This window comes from Stegostoma tigrinum, chromosome 1 (genome assembly GCF_030684315.1).
Source record: "Stegostoma tigrinum isolate sSteTig4 chromosome 1, sSteTig4.hap1, whole genome shotgun sequence".
NCBI classification, from domain to species: domain Eukaryota; kingdom Metazoa; phylum Chordata; class Chondrichthyes; order Orectolobiformes; family Stegostomatidae; genus Stegostoma; species Stegostoma tigrinum.
The window spans coordinates 75,069,938-75,088,458 of NC_081354.1; the positions used below are offsets into that span (position 1 = coordinate 75,069,938).

At 41.9% G+C, this 18,521-nt stretch overlaps 1 protein-coding gene across 7 annotated transcripts in view; it reads right to left on the reverse strand.

Annotated features, from left to right (window-relative positions):
- Nucleotides 1–18,521, reverse strand: part of mapk10 (mitogen-activated protein kinase 10) — a 207,955-nt gene that overhangs the window by 142,637 nt on the left and 46,797 nt on the right. For 5 of the 7 annotated variants that reach the window (XM_059646328.1, XM_048532782.2, XM_048532791.2 and 2 more), the window contains one exon: nt 5,406–5,477. In XM_059646328.1, the coding sequence (XP_059502311.1) occupies nt 5,406–5,477 (72 nt within the window). Of the gene's footprint in view, nt 1–5,379; nt 5,478–18,521 lie in introns of all 7 variants that reach the window. The other 2 variants (XM_048532819.2, XM_048532809.2) reach the window with 2 other exon arrangements.

Below are 18,521 nucleotides of genomic sequence, written 5' to 3' on the forward strand. Positions count from 1 at the left end.
CCCGCTTGCATTCATCAATGAGGCTCACTGTATTTTATTGTCATGTCAGCACTTGAAATAATCGTTTCCTCTACCTATGCCCAGCTGATTGACAGCAAAACAAATCATTTCCACTTCAAAATTTTAAAGATATTATCGGATGTTGTTATAATTGTGAACATGGCTGATCAATATTTCATATTCACCATTTGACTTTAACCTGAGATTTACAGAGAATGTGAGTGTGAGAGAGCCAGTGTGTGTGTGTGAGAGAGAGAGTGTGAGTGAGTGAGAGAGAGAGTAAGTGAGAGTGAGGGGGAGTGTGAGACAGACAGAGAGAGAGAGAAAGAGAGTGTTCCTTTTCTTGAGTAATAAAACTCCTTTCTTTCACAAAATGAAATCTTGGAATCGGCTCTCCTCCATTTTTGAACAGGTTGTCTCAGTTTAATGTAATAGCTACATGTTAAAATGGAAAGGAAAAAAGGATATTCATTATAAATAACTGAAAGGAGGTTAAAAACAACAGGGGAGCAGTGATGAACACCCTCCCTGAGGTATTTTCTGGGATACTTTGACAAGATGTCATTAATGCTTTCTAAACATTTATTCCAGGAATTCCCTGAGGACTTCTTCTGAAACAAAGTAAATGCTGTGCCACTTGGCCTTGTTAAGTACTTTGTTAGGAATCACAAGAAGAAAGGAGGATTAGGTCATCAGTACCTTGCTACAAATCCCCTTCATTCTGCATGAAGAATTGAAGAACAACATTTGCCTAGGAGCAGCAGGGGAGAGTGAGGTGGACACTTTTCTCCAGTGGGTACAAGAATATCCCTTCTTCTCTGAATCTCTTCCACCAGGGGCTCCAGTTTTTGTCTGAGAACCCACGGTCTCTCTAACTTGGTCCCCAAGTCATTCTGCAGCATGTCAGCCAGCACACTCCATACCTTCAGGGGAATTGACTGCACTGAGACCACACAGACCATCCCATGAAAGTTTTATTTAGTGTGCATTTGAATGCTAAGGCCACAAGTGCCTGTGTTGGCACCTCTTGGCAAATGTAAATTAGGATAACTTTGCAATTGAGACCAAAATGAAAACTTAAAACCAGTACACAATAGGCTCTTGTGGTGCAGTGGTAGTGTCCCTACCTTTGAGCTAGAAGATATTTTATAACATATTGAAAACATATTGAAAACTAATGCAAATTCCTGAGAAGCACATCTCATGAGCACAGAATCCTGTCTTATTCTTTCACCAAATAAGTCCCAATGATTCTTGCTGGTGCTTGTTTAATTAAACACAGGTCTTAAAATGTTCTTCCCAGGTAGACATTCATCTTGTGTCAGTGCCAGAAAGGTAATTGGCTGTACAGAGTATCTCGAAGTCCGAGCCCACCCAGCGTTCACGTACATGCATGTACTGGAAGATAAATTTCCTTTTCGCACCCAGGGATGTTGAAATCAATTGTAATATCCAATTACTGCCCCAGTTTCAATCAACTGACTAAGCACAGACCCAATATCAAAAGATGTGAAGTTTATGGCTTACTACTGCACTGGGTCACAGAGAGTCATGGTGACTGATTAAATAATACATCTAATTCAATCACACTGGTTACATAGAATACATCCTCCCATGTCCCAAAGGAAGTGTGGGAAATAAAACAAACTGTAGGCACACAACAGTAATCCAGTTAACCAGCCTTCATTCAAAATGGTGGCACTGGAGAGGTTTGAAATTGGATTTATTTTCTTTAAATTGCTGCAGTGACCTATGAAGATGCAGCTATCAGTCAGATTTCTTAGGTCAGAATTTCAGTTCAGTATTAATGATCTACTTACGACCAAACTATAACCAAGTTAAGAAGCCAGTTCTACCAAAGTCACATTTCTTCAGTCAGAATGGGTATCGTCCCTTGCCTTCTGGAATAGGACATCTATGGTCTGCTCAATAATATGATGAGCAGCCAGATGAACAGAGCAAGCTGCAAGTGGGTAACTGCCATGAGAGCAACGAAGAATCAGATCATTATGGTCCAGAGTACAAACATCCGAGACCATTGCATGGAGAAGCTCAATATCCTGCAACATTGGCTCTCTGTTTTTTGAGATAGCTGGCTATTAGGCCATAAACCCAATGTCATTGGTGGTACCTTCCTTCCCACACTGTTCTCCTCTTACACAGGAGGTTGCCTCTTTTGAAGTTCATCCTCGGGAGACCCACTAATTTCATCTTGAAATCTCAACCCAAAGTCAGATCTGACCCACAGCGCCATGATTTCCACAACAGGTAGGGCAAAGACCAGGTTGACCTCAACCAGAACAGGGATTGAGCCATGTTGTTGGCATGAGCCTCACCAACTGTGGCAACTGAGCCAACATGCCTCCCAAAGCTGAAACATGGTCTTTATCTTCGCAATATAACCTGGAGCTACAATATGGACAGCAATGGTGGATGCTCCAATTTCTTGAGTAGGAGTAGGCTGAGTGGGAAGCTTTCCTCACCCCTACTGCCTGCTTTATGTTCAAGAGATTTGGAAGGTGATACCCAACCTACCTGGCCATTCTAGAAACACGCCTTCCTTGGCCAACAGTGCTGCTGTGGGACTTGACCTCAGATCTTCTGGTTTAGAGGGAGGGATGTTACCCATTGCATCACAAGACCTCCTCCCCAACAGTCATTGTTCACAAATACAAGGGTCTCAACACGAGTGACAGTAACTCCATGGCACTGGTTGGAGCAGCTAAGCATTATTCTCCAAATCTTAACCTCGTTGACCATTATCCCTCACCACTGTATTCAGGTCTACTTCACCCTGACATGTCCCAGTGTTTCCTGCTCCTCTTGAATGAACATTTAAAAGTGTTCCTAGGAATCCTTGTGATGAACTCAGCAACGAATTCAACCAGCAGTGAATTGGAAATAGCAAGTTCTCAGCTCCCCTTTCTGCCTGCTCTTTGAAAATCACATTACATGCACAGAGCTGGATTCTACAAAATCACTATTTCTATTCTGTGCTCACACACATTCCCGCCCCCTTTCTCCACCACCACTGACATTTGAAAATCCAGCCCGAAATATGTGTTCAGCAGGTTCATCATTTTCTTATGTCACATGATAATTTCTCCTGTCTCTGCCATTCTGGACGATGTAATTATTGTTACTCTCTTTTGTTATATATTTATAAAAGCTTTAGCCATTAGGTTCATTTTTCCGGCCAGTTCACCCTCCTATTTTCTTTCCCCTCTGTATCAGATTTTTAGTTGCTCTTCATTACTTTCTTAAACACTTAGCAAAGGTGGAGGAAGCTAGGGTCAAGTTCAGCTAGAGAGGATTACATGCAGGCAAGGAAGGAGCTCAAAAATGGTCTGAGGAGAGCCAGGAGGGGGCACGAGAAAGGCTTGGCAGAAGGAATCCGGGAAAACACAAAGGCATTTTACACTTACGTGAGGAATAAGAGAATGGTCAAAGAAAGAGTAGGGCCGATCAGGGATAGCATAGGGAACTTATGTGTGGAGCCTGAGGAGGTAGGGGAAGCCCTAAATGAGTTTTTTGCTTCTGTCTTTACGAAAGAAACGAACTTTGTAGTGAATGAAACCTTTGAAGAGCAGGTGTGCATGCTCGAATGGATAGAGATAGAAGAAGCTGATGTGCTGAAAATTTTGTCAAACATTAAGATTGACAAGTCGCCAGGCCCGGATCAGATTTGTCCTCGGCTGCTTTGGGAAGCGAGAAATGCAATTGCTTCGCCACTTGCGAAGATCTTTGCATCCTCGCTCTCCACTGGAGTCGTACCTGAGGACTGGAGAGAGGCAAATGTAATTCCTCTCTTCAAGAAAGGAAATAGGGAAATCCCCGGCAATTATAGACCGGTAAGTCTCACGTCTGTCGTCTGCAAGGTGTTAGAAAGGATTCTGAGGGATAAGATTTATGACCATCTGGAAGAGCATGGCTTGATCAAATACAGTCAACACGGCTTTGTGAGGGGTAGGTCATGCCTTACAAACCTTATCGAGTTTTTTGAGGATGTGACTAGAAAGGTTGATGAGGGTCGAGCTGTGGATGTGGTGTATATGGACTTCAGTAAGGCATTTGATAAGGTTCCCCATGGTAGGCTCATTCAGAAGGTCAGCAGGAATGGGATACAGGGGAACTTAGCTGCTTGGATACAGAATTGGCTGGCCAACAGAAGACAGCGAGTGGTAGTAGAAGGAAAATATTCTGCCTGGAAGTCAGTGGTGAGTGGAGTTCCACAGGGCTCTGTCCTTGGGCCTCTACTGTTTGTAATTTTTATTAATGACTTGGACGAGGGAATTGAAGGATGGGTCAGCAAGTTTGCAGACGACACAAAGGTCGGAGGTGTCGTTGACAGTGTAGAGGGCTGTTGTGGGCTGCAGCGGGACATTGACAGGATGCAGAGATGGGCTGAGAGGTGGCAGATGGAGTTCAACCTGGATAAATGCGAGGTGATGCATTTTGGAAGGTCGAATTTGAAAGCTGAGTACAGGATTAAGGATAGGATTCTTGGCAGCGTGGAGGAACAGAGGGATCTTGGTGTGCAGATACATAGATCCCTTAAAATGGCCACCCAAGTGGACAGGGTTGTTAAGAAAGCATATGGTGTTTTGGCTTTCATTAACAGGGGGATTGAGTTTAAGAGTCGTGAGATCTTGTTGCAGCTCTATAAAACTTTGGTTAGACCGCACTTGGAATACTGCGTCCAGTTCTGGGCGCCCTATTATAGGAAAGATGTGGATGCTTTGGAGAGGGTTCAGAGGAGGTTTACCAGGATGCTGCCTGGACTGGAGGGCTTATCTTATGAAGAGAGGTTGACTGAGCTTGGTCTCTTTTCATTGGAGAAAAGGAGGAGGAGAGGGGACCTAATTGAGGTATACAAGATAATGAGAGGCATAGATAGAGTTGATAGCCAGAGACTATTTCCCAGGGCAGAAATGGCTAGCACGAGGGGTCATAGTTTTAAGCTGGTTGGTGGAAAGTATCGAGGGGATGTCAGAGGCAGGTTCTTTACGCAGAGAGTTGTGAGAGCATGGAATGCGTTGCCAGCAGCAGTTGTGGAAGCAAGGTCATTGGGGTCATTTAAGAGACTGCTGGACATGTATATGGTCACAGAAATTTGAGGGTGCATACATGAGGATCAATGGTCGGCACAACATTGTGGGCTGAAGGGCCTGTTCTGTGCTGTACTGTTCTATGTTCTATGTTCTACTTGCAAGCCTCAAGATTTTTTTAGAACATTGTAAGTTTCATCTTACAATACATGGTATGACAGGAAGAACAAGGCTATGCTTCATCTTTCAGATGACACCAGACATCTGTTTTAATCATGTATCGCAGAAGAGACAGAAATGAAATGGAAAACTGATACTACAAATACTGTACCTTGTTTACCTGTAAGGAACACACACCTGACAAAACGCAATCTTCACATCCAAGATAGGTTCACTGCAGTAATATAAGAAATGTCGGCTCATAAATACCTGCAGGGAAATAAAAATGCAAATATGCTTTTAAGTTCAATTTTCACATTTAATTTATCATCTTTAAATTAAACAACACAACATACAGCTGAAGCACATAAAAAAGATTAGATGCTGGTTTGTACAATATTGGCATTTGCTATATTTGGTCTGAACTTTCAAATTACTCATCATCCTAGATCTTGCAAATTCACTGGAGTTGCAGTCAGTTCTATTTCAGTCAAAACCCAACGAGGGAGTAGTGTTCCTAATCGGAAAAATATTGAAAACCCCAAAACAATTTATTTTACACCTACTACAATCATTCTGCTAAATGTGCAGTACCCATTTTCTTATGCTCATCCATCAATTTCAGGTTAGTTTTCCAGTTTAATAGAATCCAGCCAGCAATTTCTGTTTATTGAGATCAATTTAGAAAGAAATCAGTTCATCGCATGAAAAATGCTTACAAGGACATTTTTTTTAAATATCAGATTGTGAATTCGGTGATGCTGTAAGATGGGCATTTGCTTGAAAATAAATGGGGCCTGAGCTTCAGCCATCTAGTAGTCCTGACCTTCTCATTTGCAGGTTAACAATATGCCCTGTTTTCATGGCTTTTGGCAACCTCAGAAAGTATTAAGCAAATACACATTTTAAATGCATATTCAAAAAGCATTTGATAGAACGAAAGAGGTAGACAGAATGCTAAAATGGATTTTTGTCTGTGCTGAATATTTATTCTGCCTTGTGTTCTTGTGATGTTTGACTCGGTATGTAATTTGCTATCTCAGGGCTGAGCGTAGACTTTCTAATAGAAAGCGATTTGTCTAGCAACACATAATTTTCTTCAGGCACAATTTAGAATGGCTTCAAGTGATAGTTATTTGAAATCCTAGTAAAGCTCACTGGCAAAGTATGTCTAGCTTCTCCAAAATGCTGCTCTTCAGGATTTGATTTGCACAATGTGGAAGAAAAAAGCAGCCAAGAAGACCCTACAAGTTTCCAAATGGCACACCAAAAAGTACACTCACCAAGTGATGAGGACTTTGACAGAAATTTGAGTTCTTTTTAAAAGACGGACAAGTCTCAAATGGTTAGAGTCCTCAGTGATTGGTAATTAGTTGAACAAGTTTCTTCATCCAACTGCTTGAAGTGGCAGTTTTTGAAAAAGTAGATTATGTACTGATATGGTACAGTCAACAGATGTGAAGCTAAGCGGTTTTAAAGTTCTCATTCAATTGGATAAATGGATAGGTCTGAGGTAGTAGTATTGCTAGAGGATTGAATATTGAGTTGAACTGCGAGAGGAAGATGCTCTCTGATGAAGGGTCTAGGCCCGAAACATCAGCTTTTGTGCTTCTGAGATGCTGTTTGGTCTGCTGTGTTCACCCAGCTTCACACTTTGTTATCTTGGATTCTCCAACATCTGCAGTTCCCATTATCTCTGAGAGGAAGATGCTTGTTGTTTTCATTTATTGAGGGGCTATCGGAAAATATATGTCATCGCTGTATTAAATGGAACTGCTCATTCATATTTCTAATGTGCTTCATTCACCTATTGATTCAAAGTCAGCATCAGTGCTTAACATGCTGTTTATTCAGCCTGATTTCAGAGACAGAAGTCCTGTGTCACCATGAAATACTATGCAGTAACCAGTACTCGGGGTTAAGGTACTCTGGTACAATCACTGGAGCATGTTGTTACTTCTCCAGATATTGGGCAGCAATGTGTTTAGCCCAGTTACAGATTACAAGCATGCTACATACCATCTTTACCACCCTAACCACCTGTGATGCAAGTTTCGAAGAACTATGTACCTGAACCCCTAGGTCTCTCTGTTTGACAACAGCACCCAGGGCCCTACCAATAACTGTATAAGTTCTGACCTTGTTTATTTATTTTACTAAAATTCAATACCATGCATTCATCCAAATGATGCTCCATTGGCCACTCCTCAACCCATTGGCCCAACTGATCAAGATCCCTGTGTAATCTTAGACAACCTTCTTTAACCATTGATTATACAACCAATTTTGGTGTCATCCACAAACTCACTAATCACTCCCCCCAAATTCAAATTCAAATCATTCATACAAATGACACCCAAACGTGAACACAGCACTGATCCATGTGGAACAACACTGGTCACAGGCCTCCATCCCGAAAAGCCAACTGTCCACTCCTATCCTCTGTCTCCCACCATAAAGCCAATTTTGTATCCAATTGGCAAGCTGTTCCTGAATCACATGTGATCTAATTTTACTAGTTAGTCTACCATGCAGAACCTTGTCAAAAGCTTTCAGGAGTTATGACAAGATTATTATGATAATATTGCATCTTTGTTTGGACCAGTAACAACAATTATGTAGAAACTCTAAGATAACCATATATAAAGATAACTGGCTGGAACATGCTTAAAAATGGAAACAGCTAGCATACAAGAGTTACACGAAACGAGCAGCTGAGGATAGACAATGAGAAAAATTACTTCTCATGCTGTTTCAGTAGGATTGGTTTAAGGTTTAAATCATTGAGCCAGGCCAGTGGAATTTTGCTGTCAGATAATTGCACCTGATTTGACAATAAGTGAGGCCGTTAAACTTAATGAACAAAGGATGAAATCGAAGAGACAAAATGAGGTCATTACCTCAAAGTATTGTCTATTCTACAAAGGTCCTTCTCCTTCCTCATTTCGATTCACATTTTTCAGTTCACAAAAATGAAAGAAACTCTGATACAAAGTGACAACACCAACAGAAGAGACATCTACTGTTCTGTTTCCTATCTCCCCAGGCCAAAATGAATATTTTATAAGCAAATTAGATTGCAGCAAAATATGTTGCATAATGTTGTGAGACAATATATATGTTTCATTTATAATCTAGCTAAAAGCTAAATCAAATGGGAAACATGAAAGGTAAAGTCACCATCATCTTACCAGACCATAAGTCTCCTGGCACATTGGAGAGACACAACTGGTCATGGTTTAACCTGAGGGTCACAACACCTCAGGGAAGGGAAAGACTGCGAAGGAGAATCCTTTGGTCACCATCAGACAGTAATATTCAAAGGGAGTGATTTAAAACATAGCGTACACACTTTGTTTGCTTTCATCATGTAATCTGAACTGAAACAATCTCACACTGCATCATATGTGGCCTAGCAAGTAACAGTTGCCTAACTGGTGCGACAGGGCCCACGCTCAGGAAATGAAGAGGCAGTTCGCAGCATTATTTAATTAACGGTTTTGCTGAGTTAGGCTTTAAAGATTGCACTTCCAAACCTAATTTACAAGTGGTTCAGCTCAAACAGCTTTTTTATAAATGTTTGATATTCGAAATAGTATTGCTACTTCTCACATCACTGCCACCTTAAAACAGATCTAAAGTGAACACAGAAAATGGTAAAGTTATTGGCAATAAATCCTATCTGAAAAACCACAGGTGGTTAATAAAGTTTTGATGTTAGATGGCCGCAAAAAAAATCATGGAATTTATTTTTAAAGATTTTGATAGATATTGCATTGGTTCATAAAAATTATATTGTGTTAATTTTTTTCTTGACACAACATTCTTCAGAAGTTCAGAACACCTTCCACCCCAACCTTCAGTTCACCTGGGCCATCTCCAGCACATCCCTCACCTTCCTGGACCTCTCAGTCTCCATCTCAGGCAACCAGCTTGTAACTGATGTCCATTTCAAGCCCACCGACTCCCACAGCTACCTAGAATACACCTCCTCCCACCCACCCTCCTGCAAAAACTCCATCCCCTATTCCCAATTCCTCCGCCTCCGCCGCATCTGCTCCCACGATAAGACATTCCACTCCCGCACATCCCAGATGTCCAAGTTCTTTAAGGACCGCAACTTCCCCCCCACGGTGATTGAGAACGCCCTTGACCGCGTCTCCCGCATTTCCCGCGACACATCCCTCACACCCCGCCCCCGCCACAACCGCCCCAAGAGGATCCCCCTCGTTCTCACACACCACCCTACCAACCTCCGGATACAACGCATTATCCTCCGACACTTCCGCCATTTACAATCCGACCCCACCACCCAAGACATTTTTCCATCCCCACCCCTGTCTGCTTTCCGGAGAGACCACTCTCTCCGTGACTCCCTTGTTCGCTCCACACTGACCTCCAACCCCACCACACCCGGCACCTTCCCCTGCAACCGCAGGAAATGCTACACTTGTCCCCACACCTCCTCCCTCACCCCCATCCCAGGCCCCAAGATGACATTCCACATTAAGCAGAGGTTCACCTGCACATCTGCCAATGTGGTATACTGCATCCACTGTACCCGGTGCGGCTTTCTCTACATTGGGGAAACCAAGCGGAGGCTTGGGGACCGCTTTGCAGAACACCTCCGCTCAGTTCGCAACAAACAACTGCACCTCCCAGTCGCAAACCATTTCCACTCCCCCTCCCATTCTCTTGATGACATGTCCATCATGGGCCTCCTGCACTGCCACAATGATGCCACCCGAAGGTTGCAGGAACAGCAACTCATATTCCGCCTGGGAACCCTGCAGCCATATGGTATCAATGTGGACTTCACCAGTTTCAAAATCTCCCCTTCCCCCACTGCATCCCTAAACCAGCCCAGTTCATCCCCTCCCCCCACTGCACCACACAACCAGCCCAGCTCTTCCCCCCCACCCACTGCATCCCAAAACCAGTCCAACCTGTCTCTGCCTCCCTAACCGGTTCTTCCTCTCACCCATCCCTTCCTCCCACCCCCAGCCGCACCCCCAGCTACCTACTAACCTCATCCCACCTCCTTGACCTGTCCGTCTTCCCTGGACTGACCTATCCCCTCCCTACCTCCCCACCTACACCCTCTCCACCTATCTTCTTTGCTCTCCATCTTCGGTCCGCCTCCCCCTCTCTCCCTATTTATTCCAGTTCCCTCCCCCCATCCCCCTCTCTGATGAAGGGTCTAGGCCCGAAACGTCAGCTTTTGTGCTCCTGAGATGCTGCTTGGCCTGCTGTGTTCATCCAGCCTCACATTTTATTATCTATTCTTCAGAAGTGATCTTTTATTGTGTTTTTTTTAGAGAAACCATTTAGTCCTTTCTCAGATTGTCAGTAGCAAATACCATTTCCAGGCTGACAACAGTATCTACAAGCTCCATATTATAACTAACCATTATAAGGAGCCCAGGAATGGGAATTAATAATGGAAAGTAAGGAAATGACTGAACTTTGAACAAACATTTTGTATATATCATCACGGTAGCCATAGAAAAGGTCTCAAGAACAGTGGAAAAAAAAGAGGAGGAACCTAAAACCAGCATTATCACTAGAGAAAAAGTATTGAGAAAACTGATGGGACAAAATGCCAACAAGTCTCCCGGGCCTGATGACCTATACCGACTGCAGAAATAGTGGATGCATTGGGTATAATCTTAAAAAATTCCCTACATCTCAAAAGTTTGGAAAATCTCAAATGTAACATCCCTGTTCAACAAAGGAGGGAGGCAGAAAGCTAGTTAGTCTAACATTTGTGAATAGAAAAATGCTAGAACCCATTAATAAGGAGGGAATAACTGGACATTTGAAAGTCATAATTCAATCAGTTAGAGTCATTATAGTTTTGTCAAAGGGACAACCTACAGGATTTTTTGGTAGGTGTAACAAATACGATGGATAAAGGGGAACCAATAGTTGTAACGCACTGGGATTTTCAAGAGACACTTGAAAAGGCTGACTAAAGAAAATAAACTCTCATGGTGAAGTTGATGAAATATTAGTCTGGATAGCGGATTAGCTAATGGACAGGAACCAGAGACTTGGCTCACTTTCAGGTTGGCAAACTATAACTAGTAAAATAACACAGGGATTGGTGCTAGGACAACAGCTACTTACAACCTATTTTAATAAATCATGGGGGACAGACTAAATTGTACTCAGATTTATTGATGATACATAAGTAGGTAGGAAAGCATGTTGGGGAGATGATACAAAGAATCTGCAAAGGGAAGTAGATAGATTGAGTGGGAGAACAAAAAAAATTGCAGAAGAAGTCTGACATGAAAATGTGAGGTTTTTCAAATTGGCAGGAGGAATCGAAAACCAGAATGTTATTAAATGCAGCAAGAGCCTGCAGAATTCCGCACTACAGGAAGATCTCTGAGTCCTTGTATATGAATCACAACAAGTCAGCATGCAGATATTGCAAGGATAAAAATAGGGATGTCTTGTTACAGTGGTACAGGGCATTAATGTGCATCTGGAATACTTTGCTTAATTTTGGTATCCTTACGTAAAGAAGAATATGCTTGTATATTTGAAGCAGTTCAAAAATTTTGACCTTGCTGGTTCCTGGGGTGAGAGGTTGACTCATGAGGAAAGTTTGATCATAAGACACAGGAGCAGAATTTAGGCCATTCAGCCCATCGAGTCTGCTCTGCTATTCAATCATGGCTGATAAGTTCCTCTACCCCATTCTCCTGCTTTCTCCCCATAACCCTTGATCCCCTTGACAATCCCCTTTATCGGTTGGGCCATTCAAGTCTTTATGACTCAATTATCAGGATACTGGTAAAATAGCATCTTTGATTGAAGGATCAAGATGTAGTATTAATTTCGATCGAGGTAAGAAACAGCAAGGAGAAGCAAATATTGGTGGGAATTAATAATAGAAAGGATACTATGAATGTAAGCTAGCAATGAACATAAAGGTAGAATGTAAATGGTTCTATCAACATGTGAAAGGAAAAAGATTAGCAAAGATAAAAGTGGGCCCACTACAGGTCGGGAGAGAAGAATGGGAAAATGGCGAGAAACTAAACAATTACTTTGTGCCAGTCTTCACAGAAATAACAAGTGACTAAGTGACTAATGTAACTGAAGAGGTAAAAGAAATTAGTAGCAGAAAAGAGGCAATATTTGCAACATTTAACATTGTTTTCATCTAATCTTGGTAAATTAATGAAAGCTATAATGTCTGGAGAGTTAAAAGATTCATTTTATGGATTACCCACATGACCTACAACACCACCTTGTGCCCAACTCTTCGACTTGTGGTTCCGCATTTTAAAATTTATTTTATGCTATATGCAATTTCATTTAACAATATAAGAATTTAGCAATGTAAAATATGTCACCTTTATAGAAGACATAACGCTAATGCATTTTGTCTGATAAAGAAGACATTACAGAGCCTATCTCCATTTTTAGCATTGATTCCAATGGGAACTTGTGTTTCACTTAAAGTTATTTCTCTTGAAGTTATGACTTCTGCTAGTGAGGACTTTAAGTGAGGACTTGCTGTAACTCATTCCATACTGTTTTTATTTCTGGGGCCTTGTCATAGCAAAATTCCTGATGATTTTGCCTACCGCTTTACAACAAAGTAATTCATCAGGTATGTTCATTTTGCAAGATTTTTGAGGAATGTTAAAAGACATTACTGAAATACTAACTTTTTCTCTTGACAAAATGGGAATTAGCTTTTTCACGATTCTCAATTGTAACTGTAATTAGCTAGAAACTATCATTAAGTGCAGCTTTATCCATACTAATTTACTGCACATTTCAGCTCAACATGAGTAATTTTGATCATTTTCAGATTAGCACCGTCGGCACTGATTAAACTATATTAAATAGTAATTAAAGTATTTTCTACAAGCACAATAAACCTTTCGCTTTATACAACAACAATTAGTTTGAAGCACAGAATACTAAACAGGGTCATAAACTGTGAATTGCTGACAGGGCTCTAAAACTGCTAATACTGTGCAGTGCCTTCTCCATGATAGGTGGTAATTACAAATACAGATGTTATTTCTCTCTCAAACCTGCTCATTAGGACAGTAGCTACATCTGCAGATCTTTAGAGTTCGCCTTGCATTATCTTTCTCCATGTCCAATGTATTTGTTCCTGAAATAAAACAAAGAACAGAAGATGCTGGAGATCTGAAACAAACAAAAACAGGAATCACTGAAAAACTTAGCAGGTTGGGCAACATCCATGGACAGAAGACAGAGTTAACATTTCAGGTCCTGAACTAAAATAAGGTCACTTGACTCAAAAAATTAACTCTGTTTTCTCTCTACAGATCCTGCTAGGCTTGTTGAGATTTTCAGGGATTTCTGTTTTTGTTTATTTGTTCCTTACCTATTTTTATCCTTTGTAATGATTATTTTCTGTGGTTCCTTACATAGAATTGATCCACTTTCAATTGGAGTGTGCTAGTGCACTGGCCCTAAGAATGGGCCAAACATTCCCACAATGCCAGGGCAGGATGAATCATGTTTTCCAATGTTGATAACATGTGCACAGCATTACAATATTTACTTATAGCAGGTTAGATAAGGCTGGTTCTGGGGTTGAACAATTGATCTCAGCTCAACCAGACTGCAGCATACCCCGGAAAGATCAGTCATTGCTTACGAAAATGGAATCCTAATATTAACTTCATTCTCAGATGTGGGTGTCATTGGCTAGACCAGCATTTATTGCCTATCCCTCGTTGTCCAGAGGGCAGGTAAGAGTCAACCATATTGTGGATTGTGGAACTACATGTAGACCAGGAAAAGATATTAGTGAACTAGGTGGGCTTTTCCACCAACCATCAATGGTTTGATGATCATTATTACATCCTTACTTCCACATTTTTGTTGAATTCAAGTTCCAACATCTGCCATGGTGGGATGTGAAAACAGATTGTCAGAACATTATCCTAGGTCTCTGGAATAGTAGGTGGGGATAATACCAGTAGGCCATTGTTTCCTCAAACAGGCTGTTAATTCAAGGCAAGTAAGCTTCCCGTCTCTCCCACTCCCACCTTTGAAAATTATATTGTGCTCTTGTGGGGGTGAAATGCAGGACTGCCTTTCAGGAATGTGATTCTCAACTTACTCCATAGCCTCGGCCATATTGTCAGAGGCTCAGTATATGGGGATAGAGAAAATAAAAATGGGTTTTCAGTCAAAGATTATAATGGAGAATAAGAAATAATTTGCAGTATAGAAAGAGTAAATGTTGAATGTTATTTTCAGGTAAATTGTATGATTTCTAAGTGAATAACAAAGGTAGACATTTACAAACCAAACGTGTATTCTAACAGATAACACAGGTGTGGAGCTGGAGAAACTCAGCAGGCCAGGCAGCATCAGGGGAGCAGAAAAGTTGATGTTTCGGGTCAGGGCCCCTTCTTCAGAAAAATCCTGACCCGAAACGTCAACTTTCCTGCTCCTCTGATGGTGCCTGGCCTGCTGAGTTCCTTCAGCTCCACACTGTGTTATCTCTGACTCCAGGATCTGCAGTTCTTACTATCTCTGAGTGAGTTATATTCTAATATGTTGATTGTTCAGGACATCTTGATGACTGATCACATATCCTTCCCCACTTCAAGGGATTTAATGTTAACAGTCAAAAATCTCAAGATTCTCAAACTCTTTCCAGAGTTAATTTAATTAATACTTTTTAAATCAAGAAAAGTTAGTAACAAAATAACCAGGCAAAGACTAAGATAGAACAAATCATTTGCAAGACGATGCAAGTCCTTCACAAAAGGCAGCAGTGCCCAGGCCTGTATCTGCACATGTGTGAACTGACACAAGTCTATACAAAGTGATCTTTTCCTTTTGTCAGCTTTTGTGCTCCTGAGATGCTGCTTGGCCTGCTGTGTTCATCCAGCCTCACATTTTATTATCTTGGAATTCTCCAGCATCTGCAGTTCCCATTATCTCTGATCTTTTCCTTTGTTGACTGTCAATAACAGAAATCAGTTTCAGAGTAACCACCAACGGAGTGTGCCAGGAGAGATAAAAATAATGTTGAAATTTGGTTTATTTGTGAATGCTTTGCCACCGAGAAGAGATGAGGCAGGAAAGTTGTAGCTCTCAGCAACCATCTCTTACGTATTCATCATCCCTGTGTTCCCCTCATTAAGTATCATTGTGGAGTATTGGACTAATGACTGCCTTTGCCAGTCAGGCAAGGTTATTGCTCATAATCTGTCCACAACAGACTTAGACATTTATGTCTTTTAATTTATATGAATTTGGGTAGTTGGAGTAAATCTTAATTAAAAATAGTTTTATACTCAGCTGTGACACATTTCCAAAATATATTATAAAATCCTTGCCTAATTAATTAGGACCTTGTCTTTATTTTCAGGGTGGTCAACTGAAATATTTTCGTGTTTCCTCTAATATTTCTTCCTCCAGTGAGAGGGATGAGAGATGTAAAAGAGTGAGCCACGCAGTGAAGGAAAATCATTCTTACTCGAAAGGAACAGTCTGCACCTGTACAGGACTGGGACCAATGAATACAGTAGGATTGGAGAGGTGGAAAAGTGGAATAAGATGCATAAATTGAGGGTGTTGGGCTTTACTAGAGAAGGGAGAAGCTTCATTTAGATAGGAGTGAATAAAGAATGAGGAATGAGGACTATGAGGAATGCAAAAACAGGATTACCATATATTCCTGTCATCACACCAAGTATAATGCATAAGGTTGGTGCCCTCAAAGACAACTAAAAGTTGGGGATATGATGATTATGTATTAATGGAAATGTGCCTTAAAACAGCACAGGCTAGCTTGTTAATTGCCAAGGATGCAAAAATTCAAATCTTCCTATGAGTCTGGGGAAAACTTGTCTTGAGCACTTTCACAGCCCACAGACTGTACATTTGACCTATGAATGCAATTATAGCCTTCTGATGCAGGATCAGTTTGTCAAAGCAGTTTGCGAGCCAGGCTGGAGTACTTGAGGGGCTTGGCTAAAGGCATGGATCGATTAGAACTGCTCCCTTCGTTTGCACTTTTGCTTTTAGATCCTCAAAGTATCTTGTGTGAACAACCAGTGCCAGCTTAGAGCAAGGGAGAACAATAAAACGTGTTGGATGATAAAGGACTGACACTTAATCTGATTCGTGGAAGAATCCAGCCTTAAATTCAGGACAGGGTTGAATGCAGAGCCTGGAAGCATATCCATTCCAGTGTGGAAATACTAGTAAACTACATTACAGCACTTGACCTACTCATGTCATAACACCTTATAGTTTATATTGCAACTTCCATTGCAACACAGGTCAGAGCCACCTTGATGCACTCCCTTGATGCACAAATAGTTGTGGTCAGAGCCACCTGACAATGGAGCACTGCTGTGGATGGTTAGACTATTGCATTTAGTGCTGTGTTGATCGCCCTCTTGTGGTGCAGCAATCGTCTCCCTACCCAAAACCAGACAGCCCCAAGTTCAACTCCCAACTGCTCCAGAGGTGTGTAATAATATATCTAAACAGGTCGATTAGAAAATAAAAATGATCTGTGCTTGTTACCATACTGCTGCCATCATGGATTTAGATGTTAATACTAAAAGGGACTCTCACAGTAGTCCAAACCTCTCTGCTTCACTGGGGTCACTGAGCTGTCACCCCAGGAGAGCAGCTAGTAGCTGCTTCTTCTTCTTGCACAAATATGTTGTCCTCTCTCAGGAGGATAGCATTTGTGCCTCTATAACAGCTTAACATGGCTACTCCTGTCATCACCAATACTATCAATCCCACCTATGAGAAAATAGGGTCGGGCAAACTAGGGGTGGCGTGGGGCCTAGCACTGCTGCTTCAGAGAACCAGGGAGCTGGGTTCAATTGCACTCTAGGGTAACTGTAGAGTTTGCACATTCTGTCTGCATCTGTGTGGAATTCCTCCAGGTGCTCTGGTTTCTTCCCACAGTCCGAAGATCTGCACATTAGGTGGATTAAGCCATGGGAAATGCAGCCCTAGTCCAGGGACAGGGTAGGGGGTGGGTCTGAGTGGGATGCTCACCAAAGGGTTGGTGTGGACTCAATGGGCCAAATGGTCTGCTTCCACACTATAGGATTCTAACTGGAGAACTAGCACACCAGTCGGACAGAGCTATTTCTAACTCCTGCTTAGCCCAGATCCCATCCTGGCATAGCAGAGTTATAATGTTTGTTGATCTGTTTTTATAAAAATAGTTCAAACTAAAGCCAGTGAAAAGGGAAGCTGTCATTCAAATCAAAGTTAAATTTTAACAATGTATATCCATTCTGACAGCTCTCTGCTCTAATCATTATTTTAGACCTTCAGAAGCATAATCCTGTGATTTTATTTTAACTTGCCTTGTCCCCTCATGGGTTAAGAGTGACAATCTGAGGCAGGATGGACTGATGGAGGATAAAGGATGACAGTTGCTGAGAATGTGAGCAAATTCCTACAGGATGCTCTTGTTGTGACCACAAACTATTTGTGCATCAAGGGAGTGAAAACCTTTCCTGCTCCAATCCAACCGATCCAACAAAGCTGCATCAATGATGCCTTGTATCTCAGGAAACCCAGTGATGGAGGTGAAACTCTACCTTCTGTTATGGGGTGCCATGGCGGCTCAGTAGTTAACACTACTGCCTCACAGTGTCAGGAACCCAGGTTCAATTCCAGCCTTGGGTGGCTGCCTGTGTAGAGCCTGTACCTTCTCCCCTTACCTGTGTGGTTTCTGCTGAGTGCTCTAGTTTCCTTCCACAGTCAAAGATGTGCAGGTTATGTGGGTTGGCCATATTAAACTATCCTTGGTGTCTAGGGGATGTGCAGGCTAGGTTGATTGTCAATAGCAAATATGGGGATAGAGAGAAGGCTGGATCTTCAGAGGGTTGGTGAAAATTCGATGGGCTGAATGTCCTCTATCTGCATTGTAGGGATTCCATGATTTGTCACCATGTTTGTTGTGAAATGGATTAACTGTCCTGCTCTGGCAAAAAGATCCCTTGTACAGTAGAAGTGCAAATGTTTGCAAGATACCACTAAAATCCAAAGCTCAGCATGAGCCAGAAGTTAACAGCCTCTGGCAGAGTTCATGAACCAATGTGGGGAGGAATACAGATGTCAGTGTCACAGTTTCCTGCAGGTCTGGTTTTTCTGTCATCTCCTGAAAGATCCAGCCTTTGGAGCCAATCAGAGGAAGACCTTTGTCAGCAACGATTGATCACTGCTCCAGGGGCCAATCAGCACCTTGTTGCCAGACAACGCTCCATTCATACACACCCCCATAGTTCCAGCTCATCTGCAAACCAGACTTTC